The sequence below is a fragment of the Petaurus breviceps genome, unplaced genomic scaffold (assembly GCF_028583685.1).
Source record: "Petaurus breviceps papuanus isolate PSGF00001 unplaced genomic scaffold, PetGlider_PUasm1.0 99, whole genome shotgun sequence".
NCBI lineage: Eukaryota > Metazoa > Chordata > Mammalia > Diprotodontia > Petauridae > Petaurus > Petaurus breviceps.
The window spans coordinates 21,126,892-21,144,844 of record NW_027187465.1 but is presented as its reverse complement, the minus strand read 5'-3'; the positions used below and the strand labels follow the sequence as shown (position 1 = coordinate 21,144,844).

Here is a 17,953-nt window from a genome sequence, read left to right as displayed (position 1 = left end):
AGGAAGGGAGGGAGGAAGGAAGGAAGGAAGGAAGGAAGGAAGGAAGGAAGGAAGGAAGGAAGGAAGGAAGGAAGGAAGGAAGGAAGGGAGAGAAAGAGAGAGAGAAAGAAAGAAAGAAAAAGAAAGAAAGAAAGAAAGAAAGAAAGAAAGAAAGAAAGAAAGAAAGAAAGAAAGAAAGAAAGAAAGAAAGAAGGAAGAAAGAAAAATCTAGCCAGTAAATCTCAAGTTAAGTGAGCAGCTTTTGCCATCAAAATTAAAGCTGAAGTGAGGGGAGGGAAGGGGGCATGGAGCAGAGATGTTGTGGAGACACAAGGTCTTCATCAGACCCTGGAGTATAGGAAGGGAGGACGGTGGATGATGTCAATACATTTTGAAATACCATGAAGGGGAAAAGGACAAACTTCATGACAAATGTCCTCAATTTTCTCAGTAAATTTTGAATTGAGGTAACAAGTATCAAAAGCTGGGTTTGAGCCCAGATCTTCCTAAATACAAGTCCAGGCTCTATCCACTTCAGGACACCAAGGAATCTTCCAGCTCCGAGTTTCTGACTTGGGGACTGTGCCCTCTTGGGGTGGAGCTCTCTGGGAAGAGCCTGGATTCTGCACAGTGTCCCCACCCAGCCCTGGGCTGCTAGACAGCCAGCCCCAGAAAGCACGCTGGTACCGTACCACAATAGCAAGGAGGCTGAGCAGGAAGCTGGTCAGGAAGACGATGAGTCCGTAAAAGTAGAGGACCCTGCAGACCGAAGTGCTGGCAGAGGGCAGGAGCTCAGCCATGGCTGGGGGTGGCGAGTGCATCAGGAGACACCTAGAACATATGAAGGAATGGGAGTCAGCGGGCATGGCGGCTGTGCTCCTAGGACCAGAGAGACGCCCACGGCTAGCTCAAAGTTATGAACATGTCACTTGGGGACTCATCTGAATGTCCAGGAGGCTTTGGGGGTGTCTGGTCACTGCCCCCCCCACACGAAAACACACACGTACACAAATACAGACACACAGTGTCCTGATAGAGTAGTATCTACCTCACAGGGCTGTTATGAGAATCAAATGAGATCATCTCTGTGAGTATTTGGTAAAACTTAAATCCCTTAAATATTAGCTGTTGTTATTCGTGTTAGACGATGGGGACTGGATCTGTGGTTTCATTGATGTGGATGTAGCCCCGCTCCTAGGCAAGCTTGGGGGTCCCTGAAGGAGGTGTCATACTTATGGGGAAATAGGACTCCTGATGGGCGGAGATACTTCAGAGAGGGAGAGAGAGTGAAGAGAGAGAGAGAGACAGAGAGAGAGAGAGAGAGAGAAGAGAGACAGAGACAGAGAGAGAGAGGCGGAGAGAGAGGAGAGAGCGAGAGACAGAGACAGAGAAAGAGACAGAGAGAGAGGCAGAGAGAGAGGGGGAGAGAGAGAGAGAGAGAGAGAGAGAGAGAGAGAGAGAGAGAGAGAGGAGCAGGGGAGGAGGGAGAGAGACAAAGAGACAGAGAGAGAGCAGGAAAAGAGAAAGTGAGGGATAGATTCTGAAACCCCCCACCAAACCACAGTCATGTGGGGAAGAGCTGGCACCCCAGCAGGTACTTCATTCCCCACATCTGCACCTGCAGAGACAGCTAAGAATGGCCTCATTGAGTGAGATAATTTTCTCCTTGGAGACGCTGAGATTTCTCAGAGAGAGAGAGACAGAGAGGAGAGAGAGAGGCAGAGAGAGACAGAGAGAGAGAGAGGAGAGAGACACAGAGAAAGACAGAGAGAGAGGAGAGAGACAGAGACAGAGAGAGAGAGGCAGAGAGAGAGGAGAGAGCGAGAGACAGAGACAGAGAAAGAGACAGAGAGAGAGGGAGAGAGAGAGGGGGAGAGAGAGAGAGAGAGAGAGAGAGAGAGAGAGAGAGAGAGAGAGAGAGAGAGAGAGAGAGAGGAGTGAGTTCCAATCTATACCAAAGCTCAGGGGCAGAAGATGGAATCAATATGGGGCCAACTTGACTAGAACAAAGAATCCAGGAAGGGCAATAATAAGAAATAAGACTAGGAAGAGAATGGTTCTGATCTAAGAAGATAAAAGGGAAAAGAGTAGAGTGAATAGATTTGAGCTTTACATACCTATGACTCTGGCTGAAGTTATGGAAACATTCACTGCTGTTTCCCAGGTAGAAGATAGGTACCATCAGCAGCAGAGGGATTAGACTAGGAAGAGAGAATACACGGCCGTCAGGAATGGAGTTGTTTTGTGAACTTCCCTTCCCTTCTAACTCCCTCCATCTCTTCCCTCCAACACACACATACACTCACACACACACACACACACACACACACACACACACACTCCCTCTTAGAGAAGACATGCTTTTTTCCTGCTATCACAATTCTCCAAGGACACTGTCGTCGTCACATATTTTATCTTCCTGGTCCTGCTTCCTTCCCTCTGAATCAGTTTCTAGAAGCCTTCCCATGCTTCTCTAGATCTATCCTCTTCATTACTTCTTACAGCACAGCAATATTCCACTGCATTTGTTTAACCATTCCCCAACCGATTCTCATTTTTCTTCCTAAGAGGTCCCTAGCATCTGGAGAAGAGAAAGGAGAGGTAGAATCTTACCTGGACAAAACAACGGCTATCCATCCAACTCTGGAAGTGTGGTCCTGTGAGAATGACAAATGGGATCAGGGTCCTAGGACTAGGCTGCTGCATGATGGAACGACCCCAACATGATAAACACCAACTGCCCTCTTGCCAATGCAGATCAGCACCACACTGCCAATGAGGTGCCTGAGGTACTCACAGGTTAAGGGAAGAGAGGTACAGTCCTTGCCTTGTAGAAGTTTATAGTAAGAATACCTGAGTTCAAATCCAACCTCTGACATTTATTAGTTGTGTGACTCTGGGCAAATCACTTTACCCTGTTTGCCTCAGTTTCCTCATCTGTAAAATGATCTGGAGAAGGAAATGGCAAAACCACTTCAGTATCTTTGCCAAGAAAACCCCAAATGGGGTCACAGAGAGTTGGACATGACTGAAAAACGACTTAACAACAACAAATAAAAGATAATTAACAGAATTAAGAGATAAGGGAGGATATTTTTAAACCAGACTTGAGATTTCATCAGGTTAGGAAACTTTAAGTAAGGAAATCACTCTATCAAGGCAAATTAGCAACCAATCTGCAATTTACAGCCATGGAAAATTGTCTGGGACATTGAGGGTTAAGTGACCTGCCCAGAGTCACACAGCCAACATTTTCAGAAATGTGACCTGAGTTCAGTTTTTCCTGACTCTAAAACCAACCCTCCAACCAGTACTGTCTCTCACATACCACCCTCTTAGTGTAGAAAAGCAAGACCCTGAAAACCCCTTAAACTGACTAGAATTGGTTGTATAGAATATTACTTAAAATGAGGCCAAAGATCTTTTCCTTCTGTGCCCTCCCTTCCCCCCCCCCCATACCTGGCCATACATAGTGTTTGGCCCATGATGGGTGTTTGTTAACTAATCCATTGATTGATTGATTATGCTAAGATCTAGGCAGTCATATTTTAGGAAGTTACATTGATTAACCAGAGAGTGTCCTGGTTGGTGGTGGAAAGCCTTGATCTTATGTCACATTTAATGGAGCTGGGAATGGTGAAGGTGAAGAAGATTCAGAGGGGAGATGTCACATGAAAGAGAGGTTCACCTTGTTCTGCCTGACCCTGGAATTGGGGGGGGGGTCAGACACAGGAGCAATGGAGAGATAGTGCAAAGAGGAAATTTTAGCAATGATGTAAACGAAGACCCTCCTAACAATGGGGACTGCCCCAAAACCCAGTGGGCTGCCCCAGAAAGCAGGGGATTCCTCTTCCCTAGAAGCCTTCAAGCAAAAACTGGATGACCACTTGTCAAGGATCCTAGGAGCTATGAATTAAAACTGGAAGGGACCTCAGAGGCCATCAAGTCCAACTCTCTCATTTTTACAGATGGAGAAACCAAGACCCAGAGTGGTGAAAGGAGGTAATAATTTTCATGACGGGGATAGAAACCCAGGCCTTCTATATATACATTCTTATTAAACATATTTCACATTAGTCATGTTGTATAGAAGAATTAGAAAGCCTGGGAGAAACTATGAGAAAGAAAACAACAAAAAAAGTAACTAGTCTGCTTCACTGCATTCAGACTCCATAGTTCTTTCTCGGGATGTGGGTGGCATTTTCCATCATGTGTCCTTTGGATATAGCAGGGTGTCTGCTCCAGTATTATTCAGGGTATGCTTAGCTAGGAAAGGGCTGAGCTAGTGGAAGCCTTCTGAGGTCACTTCCAAGCTTCCAGATTATCAGATTGACTGACTCAATCAAGCGAATGCCAACCCGGGGAACCTGATCATTCTGAGAAATAAAGCCACGCAAGACGGTGAGGAAGGAGTTCATGCTTTCTCCCCTTTAATGATCTTTCTTGAGCCCCTTGAGCCCCTGGGGTCCTGCATTCTCACTCTTGGCTATTGGCAAAAGACAGAGACAGATGAGAAGGGCAGGAAAGATTTAAATCAGGAAGGCAGAAAGCAGAAGAAATAGAAACCAGAAAGCCTATAACTCATATTCCTTCCTCATTCAGTCATCAACGGGGAATGAAAGAACTCTTTAAGCAGAGAATAAAGCAGACATTGGCCAGAATTACTCTATGGAGCCCTGGGAAGGAGACTGACTTCAAGAACAGTTATTAAGAACCCCTGCCTTTTAATTAAATTCAAGACATTCATTAATGATTTACTCTGGGCATGCTGAGCACTGGGGATACATAGAAGAACTCAATCAATCAGTAAGTATTTATTACAGAAACAGATGTTGTCCATTGTTCTTGAAGAGGACCAGTGATATCATGGGTAAAGTCTGGACTTGTGCATGAACCTGATTTAAGTGAGCCAGAGCTTTAAATAGTCAGCCTCACTCTCTCCTCCAAGAATCATCAAAGTCCAGCAGCAAGACATAAGTCAAGGCTGAGGCCTGGGGAAAGACCTCTTACAGATGAGAAACTGAGGCAAACAGGGTGAAGTGACTTGCCCAGGGTCACACAGCTAGTAAGTGTCTGAGTCTAGATTTGAACTCACAAAGAGAAGTCTTCCTGACTCCAGGCCCGACATTCTATCCACTAGCAATGGTAGTAATAATCTTCCACTTAGAAGTGAGCAGAACCGGGAGGATATTGTACATGGTAACAGCCACAGTGTTCAATGGCTGACTTTAATAGACTTAGCCCTTCTCAGCAATGCAAGGACCTAAAACAATTCCAAGGACACATGATGGAAAATGCCATCCACATCCAGAGAAGGAACCGTGGAGCCTGAATGCAGCAAAGCAGACTATTTTCTTTTTTGTTTTGTTTTGTTTTCTTTCTCATGGTTCCTCCCATTTGTTATAATTCTTCTATACAACATGACTAATGTGAAAATATGTTTAATAGGAATGTGTATGTGTGTATAGCCTATATCAGATTGCATGCTGTCTGGGGGAGGGAACAGAGAGGAAGGGGGAGAAAATTTAAAACTTAGAGAAGTGAATGTTGAAAACTAAAAACAAATAAATTAACTAATAAAAAAATCCTTCACTTATATAGCTAAGGTTTCCAAAATAAGGTAAGAAGTTCAGGTATTGCCCCCATTTTACCAGGGAAGTTATTTTTAAGCTGCACTTTGTTGGGCCCTGGGGACACAAAGACAAAAATTAAACTGGACCTGCCCTTAGAGGCTTACATTCTAGAAGGGAGATGACGTTCTATTTGGTGTTTCAAGCCCTTCACAGCCAAGCCTCCCCCTGCATCCCCAGTCTTCTTACACCTTATTCCCTGCCACGTACTCTTCACTCCAGTGACACCAGCCTCTTTTCTGTGCTTTGAATAAGACACCCCATCTCTGGTCTCTTGGCATTTTCTCTGGCTGTCCCCCATGCCTCTTTTTTTCATTTTTTTGGAGGGGGGAAGGCAGGGCAATTGGGGTTGTGACTTGCCCAAGGTCACACAGCTAGTTAAGTGTCTGAGGCTGGATTTGAACTCAGGTCCTCCTGATTCCAGGGCCGGTGCTCTATTCACTGCGCCACCTAGCCGCCCCCATTCCCTGCCTTCTTTCAAGTTTCAGCTAAAATCCCACCTTCTCTAGAAAGTCTTCCCCGACTCCTCTTCATTCTACTACCTTCCCTCCACTGATTATTTCCTATTTATCCTGTAGATAGTTTTTGCATTTTTGTTTGCTTGTTGTCTCCCCCGTTAGACTGTAAGCTCCTTGAGGGCAGGAGGTTTTGCCTCTGTTTATATCCCCAGGGCTTATCATGGCCCTTCACAAATGCCTATTGACTGACCAACCCATACACATATATAATATGTGTAGATTAAATGTCACATAGACATCATGGGCAGCATACTGGGAGAGAACCAGCCTCATACCTCCCTCCTTTCCGAGCTTCAGTCCTGACTCTCTGACCTTCTCCACCACCTCCCAGAAGCCTTCTCCCCCTAGAAGAGGCCTCTGCCCTCATAACCCCTCTTCTGGTCTAGATAGCTGAAAGGGACCTCAGTGGTCACTCTGCAAAGTCCATCCAGGAATAAGATCCCCCTTTAAAATCCACATGGCTCTGCTTGAAGACCCCCAAGGAGGAGGAGCCCATCCCAACTGGAGATAACTCCAGTTGTTAGGAAGTTCTGCCCAACATGTGACATTAATTCACTCCTAGTTCCTAGCTCTGCCCTCTGGGGCTGACCAAGGCTCTCTCTTCTTTCATTGGACAGCCATGCGAATACTTGAGGTTAACTATCCTGGTGCCACTAAGTCTTATTCAGGTTAAACATCCATCTCTGTGGTCAGGGTGTTAACCAAAGGTTAAACACCCATCATCCTTTGACCATCGGAGTAGAATAAATCCTCTGCTCCCTTCCAATGCCCATGTTCCAGATTATGGCAAGGATGAGTGAACCCACAGTGGACAGTGGCTTCTTCTTGACCCAGAGACCCAAGGACTTGGGGAAGGCCCCTTCTTTAAACCCCCTGAACTTCTTATCCTCCAAAAAAATGCTTTTCTGGAAAGCAGAATTTCAATGTTTTTATTTCCACCAGGTTATGGTCCACTGAGAGGTTTGCTTCCCCAAAGCCAAGGAGACAGAAGGGGAACTCTGGGAGGCCACGGAGCAAAGGTCTTTTTTAATTAAATACCACCCAGTGCACTCAGGCTAAGAATGGAAGCTAATGTTCTTCAGGAAGGGTGGAGAGACCTCATTTATTCATGGGCTCATAGATCATAGACAGAAAGAGATATTAGAGATGATCTAATTCAACTCATTTTTAAAATTTTTTTTTATTTTGGAGGGCAATTGGGGTTAAGTAACTTGCCCAAGGTCACATGGCTAGGTTTTTTTTTGTATGTGTGTGTTAAGTGTCTGAGGCCGGATCCGAACTCAGGTCCTCCTGACTCAGGGGCTGACACTCACTGCGCCACCTAGCTGCCCCTCAACTCTCATTTTACAGATGAGGAAACTGAAGACCCAGAGGGCTTAAGAGAACTACCTGAGGTCACGTAGACAGTAGGTGGCAGAGTCAGGATTCAAACCCAGGTCTTCTGATTGTAGGACCAACACTCCTTCCCCTGTATCGCCATACTCTTCTTTTGACTTTTTTATTTTTAAATTTTTTAAATTTCATATTAATGAATCAAGATTAAGTGACTTGCCCAGGGTCACACAGCTATAAGAGTCTGAGGCCGAATTTGAACTCAGGTCCTCCTGACTTCAGGGCTGGTGCTCTATCCACTGTGGTGGTGCCATCTAGCTGCCCCGTAAATTAATTTTTAAAAAAGTTTTATCAATTGCTTTTCATTTTTATGCTACAGATGTTTCCTAATATACCCTACCCCCACACCAGCGGGTCCCACCTTGGACCAGAGAAAAGCAGTTTAGTGGCCAAGTCTGACAGTGTTAGCCCCATTACTCACCTGTAGCCCCCCTCACCTTTTCTCCCAAGGAGGGAAGTGTTAATAGACTCTCCTTGTATTCTCTAAGCTGTACTTACCATGGTGGAGGCCGAGTAGACATTCTGGTTGTATTTCACCTTCAGGTCCATGTAAAGGTGCCATGTGTAGTTGACGGTGTAGAGGAAGGATGAGATGTAGAAGATCTAGGAAAATTCAGACAGCCAGTCAAATTCATCCACTCCCCCATTCATTCCCTTGGCTTCCCAAGTTCTCCTAATGACACTAACCACTTGCTGGTTCAAAGCCAGGGAAAATATAGTGACTGTGACTCAGACCAGCCAAACCCGTCTAGAGTCCAGCTCCAACCACTATGGTGGATGTTGAGGTTGCCGATGTCTGTTGCTGAATGCTTACACCACCACCAGCAGCTGCCCCTGTGGAGAGTTTAGAGTAGTTTCCAGGGATATGATGGCAACGGTTTAACAACTGGCTCTCCAGAAGAACACACAAACCCAGAATGCACTTTTATTATTTGCACCATTAACATTTTCTACATCACTTTCTTTAAGTCTAGGTAATCAAAACAACAATAAATCAAGCCATAGTTTAGCCTTTTTCAATGACCAAAGTGCAAACGCTCACACCGAAAATTTAACAACTGGCTCTTGCCAACTGGTTGGATCTGCCTCCAACACATCCCTGGGTCTACCATACTTCTGGCCAACCTGATGTATCACAAAAATTCTTCAGAGTTAAATAGGAATCCTTGAAGTTCCCTAATCCAAATTCCCATCCAATGCACAAATCCTACAGTCACAGATAGCATCCTGGATAAACTGTCATCCAAAGCTCACTGACTCTCACAAAGCAGCTTCTGCCAGCGTCTAGCACTCTGCTTACATGAAGAATCTGTGATTTTGTTAGTATGGGAAACTTCATGTGTGGAAGTTCAGTCCGCCAATACGAATTGCAACCCGTCTCTGACTTAGCAAATCTGCGACAACCGGCAGCTAAATGACTGGCCAGCAGCTAGTATGAGAGGTGAGAGATGGACCAAAGTCTTCTTGATTCGGAGCCCAGCTCAGCCCGTACTACACCCCTCTCTCAATAACAGCATAATGAATGTTCATAGGAGTTGGATGGAATTCCTCCGTTAGATTGCTCAAATACTTGGGGAGTTCTTCTAGCACTGAACAGAATTCCTTTTCTCTGTCATTTCCACTCACGGATTCTAATTCATCCCTCCAGAGCCACATGGAACGTCTGTTTCCTCTCCTGTATAAGATCCCTTCAAACACTTGCAGACAGTTCTCACGTGTGCCCTGAATCTTCTCTCCTCCTTTCAGACAGCCCTTGTTTCTTTAGCTTCTCAGATGACGGCCTTCCAGGCTTGTTCACCGTTTTCTGGTCATGCTCCAATGTGTCAGTTTTGAGCGGGAGAAGAATCGAGGTGGGGGGAGGTTCTAGATCTGTGACTTTACCAGTGTAGGGACCTCCCAGTGTAGAAACCCCTTCTACCAACACAGATCACATCTTAGAAAAATTTACAGCTGAAAGAGACCTTGGAGAGTATCTCATCCAACCCCCTCATTTTACATATCAGGATACTGAGGCTGAGACAAGTGACCTGCCCACAGTCACACAGCTGGTCCTAAATGAGCAGGGTGCTGGATTTCCTTCTTCAATGACTATACTCAGAACTGAACACAACATTCCAAAACTTGTAGATCCAGATTTAAAAGAGAAAAAAAGTTCATATTTTGAAATAATGACAAAAATTGTCATAGGTTTTGTCCCCTCTAAATAGTGAGATTCTCAAGATCATGTAAATACGATGGAGAGAAGTGACTGTTGGGAAATTATAATGACCAAGCTGGACAACAGAAAGGTGAGAAGATATGTCCTGTTCCCTTCCTTGCAGAGGTGTGGGACTATGGGTGTGGAACATTTAATATGCTGTCACCCTTAGAAAGACTTGTTCTCTTGAAAGGTATTTCCATTTTCTTTTTTCATCCTTTCTTACAAGGAGTGGCTTATTCATAGGAAGGAGAAGAATAGACTGAAAAATGTTTGTTTTTGTTCAGTCGTTTTCAGTAACATCTGACTCTTCATAACCCCATTTGGGATTTTCTTGGCAAAGACACTGGAGAGATTTGCTGTTTCCTTCTCTGGCTCATTTTACATAAGAGGAAACTCAGGCAAACAGGGGTAAGTGACTTGTCCAAGGTCACACAGCAAGTAAGTGTCTGAGGCCTGATTTGAGCTCAGGAAGATGAGTCTTCCTGACATCAGGCCCAGTGCTCCAAATAAAGTCAATGTACAAACCAAAGGTATCCATTTTAAAAATAAGTCAGAAGATATAGGAGTTAGAGGGAAAATATCAATTGCATAAAGCAAGGTCCCCTGCCTTGGAATGTTTATAAGATTAAAGGCAAAGAAATTACCTTAAACAAACTTATGAGTCCTGCAGCCCTCGCAGAGGGTGAAGAAGCAGAGAGATATTATGAAGGTACCCCAAGGGCCTCCGTGGACACAACTTCAGAGCAAAGATGGGCACAGAATGAGGGCACAGGGAAGGAAGTATATTGGAGAATGTGGTTCAGGATGAGGAAACAATAATCACAGGGGAGGTAGTGTCATGGCCTAGACAGTGAATCCTTCTGATGGCTGTATTGAGGCTGGACTCTGCTCCCCTACGTTAACTCATCTCCTGCAGCCTCAGTCTCGTCTGGAAAATCTAGGGAAGCTACGTGGCCCTGGAGAAATCATTTAACCCATAAATGGCAAAGAAGGTGACTATTTGAGGAGTTTCATCATCTGAGAGTCCCACACCAATGAAATCACAAATCCAATCCTTACTCCTATTGGCACTTCCCAGGACTGTGAGGTTCAAATGATGAAGAGAAAGGCTGACTGCACGTCCTTCAGCCAGTCTCAGAGTGAACAGCCATGGGCCAGCAAAGGGCCTACCTTGTCATTTCTCCAGGCCCCGCCTCCTCTGGGCCCATGCTCCAGCTCAGTCCAGCTTGGTAGGTGTACTCACAGTGAGCCTTTAGGAGTCAGAGGCCTGGCTCACCTCTCACCTCTCCCTTTTCTCTTCACAGCAGCCTCCCCCAAACCCCGGATTGTCTTGTGCAATTATAATTCTCAGGACCGGCTCAAGCTCTCCAAAGCTCAAGCCTCCACAGTCTTGACTGAGGGTACAACAGATTTTGATTTATGCAGAGCCTTGCCATCAGAGGACCTAAGAATAGCGGTGGCCAGGAGGATTAATCAGATTGAGTCTCTTGGAGCCAGATGGCCCCAGCAGAGCTCTCCAGTCCAGATGTCACGCAGGCATCATAGGATCACAGACTTAGACCTGCAAAGGGCCTCTGAGGCCATCCAGGCCAATCCCTTTGTTTTAAAGATGAAGAAACTGAGTCTTTAGAGGCAAAGGGATTTCCCCAAAGTCTGTAAATGGTAGAAGAGGCACCTGAACTGAGGTCTTTGACTCCAGATTTATCTTTCTACTGGACCATAATGTCACCACTATCGTCACTCACCGGCTTGGGGGTCAGACAGCAGAGCTCAGGAACCCAGAGGAAAACTCCAGGTCTTAAGCTATAATGCAGAAATCAAGTCTGGGTGGCTAGCTCCCAAATGAACTCTTTGTTAGGGAACAAATAAGGGTCAGTTTTCCAGAAGGCCCTGGAGTCAGAAAATTGGTAAAGATGTCAGGGGATAAAGTGACCAAGGAAAGGCAAGGCAATAAGTTTTTTTTTTTTGCTTTTTCTTTTGGAGGGCAATTGGAGTTAAGTGACTTGCCCAAGGTCACACAGCTAGTTTCTGTGTTAAGTGTCTGAGGCTGGATTTGAACTCAGGTCCTCCTGACTCCAGGGCCAGTGTTCTATTCACTGCACCACCTAGCTGCCCCAACAAGGCAAGATTTTAACTGGAACTGGAAGGAAGTCAGGAAAGGGGAGTAAGACATAAGAAGTCTGGAAAGGTCAAGTTGGCCAAGTTGTGAAGGGCTTTGAATACCAAACCAGAACTTTTATATTTGATCCTGAAGATAATAAGGAGTTACTAAAGGTGATTGAAGAGGGCAGGGATGGGGAACCTGTGGCTGCACATGTGGCCTCGAGGTCACAGGTTCCCGACCCTTGCAATAGGGGGAGATATGGTCATATTTTCACTTTAGGAAGATCAGTTTGACAGCTGAGTGGAGGAAGAGCTGGAGTGAGGAGAGATGACGCAGGGAGACCAACCACCAGCCGTTGCCATAGTCCAGGTATGAGGTGATAAGAGCCTGCACCAAGATGGCAGCAGCGTCAGAAGAGCAAAGGGCATTGTTGCAGAAGTAAAACCAACACGATGTGGCAGCCTATTGGATATGGGGGTGGGGTGTAAGAAAGAATGAGGAGTAGAGGATGACACCCAGACTGAAGTTTGGACAACTGGGAAGATGGTGGTTCCCTCAATTAAGGAAGTGAGGAAGAGGGGAAGACTTGGGGGAAAATAACGAGTTTAGTTTTGGACATGTTGAATTTAAGAAATCTATGGGACATCCAGTTTGAGATCTCCAAGAGGCAGCTGGAGATAGGAGGCTGGATGTCAGGGGAAAAGTTAGGGTTGGATAGGTAGATCTGAGAATCATCGGTACAGAAATGTATCCACAGAAACACAGAACTGGGTTTTCACCTGGTCTAATTCCCTCACTTTACAATTTGAGAGAACGGAGATTAAGTGACCACCCCGTCTCTCTTTCCCCTCATTCTCTTTATCTCAAAGCCCTTCAATATTATCTCCCATTCTCTTGTCCTTCCACCTAACTTTTGAAAAGAGGTGTCCAGGGCCAATCCTTCTACATGTGCACTCAGTTCTCTCCCTTCCCATCTTTTCAGCAGATTGTGTTCTCAACTATCCCCTGTTCCCACCTCCCTGCCCTGGAATCTTCAAATACTATCCCTAAAAAAAGTTCACTAGACACTACTAGGGGAAGTTAGGTGGTACAATGGATAGAGTTTGGGGTTCAGAGTCAGGAAGACCTGAGTTCAAATCCAGGCTCTGACACTTCCTAACTGTGTGGCCCTGGGCAAGTCACTTGTCTGTTTGCCTTAGTTTCCTCATCTGTAAAATGAGCTAGAGAGGAAATGACAAACCACTCCAGTCTCTTTGCCAAGAAAACCCTAAATGGGGTCAGGGAGAGTCAGACAGAACTGAAAAAAGACCCTACCATCCCCTCATAATGTTATCTTATATCTTTCTGCCCTTTCTCAGCTGTCTACACTCACTGCTTAAACTTTCCTTTCTCACACTCCTGAACCCTTTGCAATGTGGCCTCGGACCTGATCATTCAACTGAAATCGTCTTCCCCAAAATTACCAGTTTCCCTTCACTGCCAAATCTCATGGTCTTTTCCTTTCAGTAATCTAGACAAAAGGGCCTGAACTAAACAAAGTCTTGGCTGTGTCAGAAGCGGGTGGATGCAGGCAGGGATTGTTTATCTCCAGCCCCTTCTACAGAGTCTGTACTTAATAAATACCTATTGAGGGGTAGCTAGGTAGCACAGTGAATAGAGTCTTGGAGTCAGGAGGACCTGAGTTCAAATCTGACCTCAGACACAACACTCACTAGCTGTGTGACCTTGGGCAAGTCACTTAACCCCAATTGCCCTGCCTTCCCCCCTCCAAAAAGCAAAAAAAAATTTAAATAAATACCTGTTGATGGGATTAATAAATTCATTATTGATTAATAATGCTAATGGATTGATTGATCTCCCAAGGTCACACAGATAAGAAGCAGGGAAACCAGGATTTGAACCTGGTTCACTTTTTGCTATAGTTCCACTGGAGTGGGAAGTAAAGTGTCTTAGTCGTTGGACACACATACAGCTCACATCCAAGGCAGGATCGAAGACTGGGTCTTCCTGTCCTCAGGTCCAACCCTGTGTGTTGTGTATACACACAAATACATACACAGGTATGTATTATATATAGGTGCATATATATATATATATATACACCTATATATATACATAAATATATATATTTAGATGGGCAGCTAGGTGGCGCCACAGTGGATAGAATTCCAGGTCTGGAGTCAGGAAGATTCACCTTCCTGAGTTCAAACGTGACCTCAGACACTTCCTAGCTGTGTGGCCCTGGGCAAGTCACTTAACCTTATTTGCCTTAGTTTCCTTATCTGTAAAACGAGCTGAAGAAAGAAATGGCAAATCTCTCCAATAGCTTTGTCAAGAAGGCCTCAAATAGGGCCACAACTGAAATGACTTAACAATAAAATCACATTTAGATAGCACTTTCCAATTGGCGGTGTTCTATAAATCTTACCTCATTGTATCCTCCCAACTACCCAGTGCCTCTGGGAAGCAGGTGCTGTTGTTGCTATTTTACAGAAGCGGAAATGGAGGCAAACAGAGGATAAGTGACTTGCCCAGGGTCACGCAGCTATCGGGAGGTGGTTCTGCCTTTCAAGGCCTTTTCTCTCCTGCTCCCTTTGAGTAGGAGGTCTTGGTTTAAGAGGCCCTCCTGCGATGGTGACACTCCCAAGTAGAGGGCCTCTCCACCATGCACTGGTAGAAACAAGGAGCTCCCTGTGTGTCTGATCCCCTGAGACTAAGCTGGCTGGGTCAGCCCTGTTTCTCAGGAGCAGCCAGGGCTGGCCCAAAGGCCAGGAAGTTGGTCTAAGCCTTGCCAGGGATCTGGGGTAATTCGGCTTCTTTTCAGTCTCTCCCTCTGGTGGGGATCCTTGAGGATTCCAAAGCTCTCTGTGAGTTCACTTTTGAAATTTAGAACTGTCAGTTTTCTAGGGAGAGATTATGGAAAAGCCTTTTGACTCCCCAACCTCTCTTCCTACCCACCTTCCCCCTCACCCCAAACCTCAGAATCTCTGAGCTTTGAGGGTCTTCAGAGGCCATCTGGTGCATCCTCATTTCACAGATAAGGAAACTGAGGCCTTGGGAAAGATCATAGCTCTGGAGCTGGAAGGGCCAGACAATCAAACCCATGAGGATATCCCAAACCAGCAATATCCCTGGGCCTCAGTTTCCTCACCTGTAAAGTGAGGCAGTTGGACTGGGGCACCCTCCCCAGAACTGTGATCTTACAATATTAGGACCTCTCTGGTCCTAACTCAGTTTCCTCATCTGTAAAATGGACTAGAAACCTCTGAGGTCCCTTCCAATCTGGGTCTAGGGGGTATATGATCTTAAGTCACTATTCAGTCTTTGTTCAAAGACCTCCAGCAAAGGGGAGCCTCCTAGCTGTGGAGGGCTGCCTGCAATAACTCTTGGTCTGCCATCCAGCTCAAGTTTGCCTTTGCCTACCTTCCACCCCCATCCTGCCCTCTGGGAGCCAGGCCAAGTAATCCCTCTTCCCCATGACAGCCTCTGAAGACAGTAATTATGGGGGGAAAAGACCAAAAGGATTTGTTGTTGTTGTGTCTGATTCTGTGTGACCCCCACTTGGGGTTTTCTTGGCAGAGTTACTGGAGTGGTTTGCCATTTCTTTCTCCAGTTCATTCTACAGATAAGGAAACCGAGGCAAATGGGGTTAAGTGACTTGCCCAGGGTCACACAGCTAGTAAGTGTCGGAGACCAGATTTGAACTCAGGAAGATGAGTCTTCCTGACTCTGGGTCTAGCACTCCATCCACTGTGCCATCTAGCCGCAAAATTAATAGAATATCTTAAAAGAAAATTATGAGGGAAGAAAAATGCCTCAATATTCAAAGAAATGGACAAAAAGAAATGAAACTCCTACCCTCCTCTAAGAAGCACATTTCCCCACATGAGGCAGCTAATGCAGCCAGACCATAATGAAGGGAACAAATAAATACTTCATCTTAAAGATCTGAGCTTTTGTTTAGTTCACTTCTTAGTGGAAGAAGAGAAAAATAACTTACAGGGGTAGTTTCAGAGCAAACCCAGGGCCCTCAAGTCTCTTTTATGGACCCTCTTCTCTTTTCTCTTGAGGCCAATCAATCTCCTCAGCTCCCATGGGCTCCATGATTATTTCTGTGCAAATGATTCCCAGCTGTCTATATCCAGCCCCAGCCTTTCTCCTGAGCTCTTGAATCAAATGCCTTTTGGACATTTGAATTGGATCTTGTTCCATCGGCGTCTCACACTCACCATGAGGTAAACAGAACTCATATTTCTGTCAAAATCCTCCTCCTTCCAAATTTCTCCAGTTTTTCCTTCCAGGCATCCAGGCTTGCAATATTAATGTCACCATTAATTTCTTTTTGTTAATTACTTTTTTAATGTATTTTCCTGGTGGAACCTGGATTGCATTACTATTTTTTAACTTACATTTTCCAATTTTATTTTATTTTTCAAAATAATATTTTATCTTTTCCCAACTACATGTAAAAACAGTTTTTAAGATTCATTTTTTAAAATTTTGGTTATCTTTCATTTCTCACACTCATTTACCTCATATATCCAGTTACTTAATCTTATCATTTTTACCTTTATAGCATCTCTTTGTAAGAGAGATCTTCCATACCCCTACCATAATCATTGGAAGCAGCTAGATAGCTCAGTGGTTAGAGCACTGGGCCTGCAAGCAGGAAGACCTGACATTTCCTAGCTGTGTGACCCTGGGCAAGTCACTTCACCCTGTTTGCCTCAGTTCCTCATCTGTAAAATGAACTGAAGAAAGAAATGGCAAATCACTACAGTATCTCTGCCAAGAAAACTCTAAATGGAGTCAAGGAGAGTTGGACACAATTGAACAACAGCAACCCCTTAAAAACTTTTAAAATAAACCAGATTTTTATTTGTCTTGGGAAGCTTAGGTGGGCTCTTAGCCAAACTTTAAACCCATTTCACTCTGGAGCTCATAGACTGGACCACAATAGGTCCCTGCCCAAGCCCTACTTAATGGCTATTTTTTTGGGCCCTCCTGGCTCAGAGTGAATATAAATAGTAACTTTCTCATTTGGTTTCTGGTCAGCAACCATGAGGCTCTTCCCTTCCCATCTTTTGGATTTTTTTTTGTTAAAGGGGCCACCCCTTGACTCCCTCCTTAAAAAGGCCTGTTCACTGAATGGGTGTTGCCTCACTGCAAGTGAGAACCTGAAAAAACCTTAGCCTAAAAGGGCCAGGGTCTCCCTTTGCATCCTGGGCCATCTCCAGTCATCCTGATGAGTAGCTGGACACTGGACCCAGATGGCTCTGGAGGTGAAAGTGAGGCTGGTGACCCTGCACGGCCCTGCCTCACTTAAATCAAAGTCAACTGCATGTCATGTCATCATCTCCCTGATGCCAGAAGGACAAACCACACAACCACAATAACTCTTAAGGCAGGGGCAGAATAGATAACATTTACATAACACTTAGTGTGTGCCAAGCACCGGGTTAAGCCCTTCACAATTATTATTTCATTTGGTCCTCACAACCCCGGGAGGGAGGTAATATTATTATCCCTATTTTACAGATGAGGAAGCTGAGCCCGACAGGAGTTAACTGGTCCAGGGTCACATAGCTAGGAAGTGCTTGGGGCCAGATCTGAACTCAGGTCTCCCTCTCTCCAGACCCAGCGTTCTTGTGCAGGTAAATGTTGGGGGAAAATGTGGCACAGAGCCCACTGTCAAGTTTAATCTGTATTATTAACATTTCCTCCATCACTTGAAGTCTAGACAGTCAGCGAAACAAGAAATTAAGCCCTAATTTGTAGCGTTTGCAGATTTCCAAGGTATAAGTTCTCGAACTGAAAATTTAGCAATTGGCTCTCACGACCAGAACCAGCAGCTTCCAGCACACCCCTGCCATGCTACGGCTAAGGATGCTGTTGTCCTTAAGCTTCACGGCTAGCCTGATGGTTGATGCTGCTGGGATTCTCAGCAGGTTAAGATTGGACATAACTCAGTACAGGACGAATGATCCACAGACTGAGCTGAGGTCAAGTTTAGAAATGTCAATGGGGTAGAAACCCTCCCTTCCTTCAAAACACAGCTCATCCATCACCTCCCACATAAGGCCTTACCTGATCCAACCAACCCAGCCAATGCTCCTGTTCTCTCTCTCTC

The 17,953-nt window shown here is 45.2% G+C and overlaps 1 protein-coding gene across 1 annotated transcript in view; it reads right to left on the bottom strand.

The window, feature by feature from the left end:
- The window catches only part of TMEM116 (transmembrane protein 116), a 50,123-nt gene that overhangs the window by 5,092 nt on the left and 27,078 nt on the right, over positions 1-17,953 (bottom strand). Inside the window, exons 5-8 of the mRNA XM_069081429.1 lie at positions 8,018-8,122; positions 2,593-2,636; positions 2,097-2,180; positions 672-810 (exon numbers count right to left, since the gene is read on the bottom strand). Of these exons, the coding sequence (XP_068937530.1) occupies positions 672-810; positions 2,097-2,180; positions 2,593-2,636; positions 8,018-8,122 (372 nt within the window). The remainder of the gene's footprint in view (positions 1-671; positions 811-2,096; positions 2,181-2,592; positions 2,637-8,017; positions 8,123-17,953) is intronic.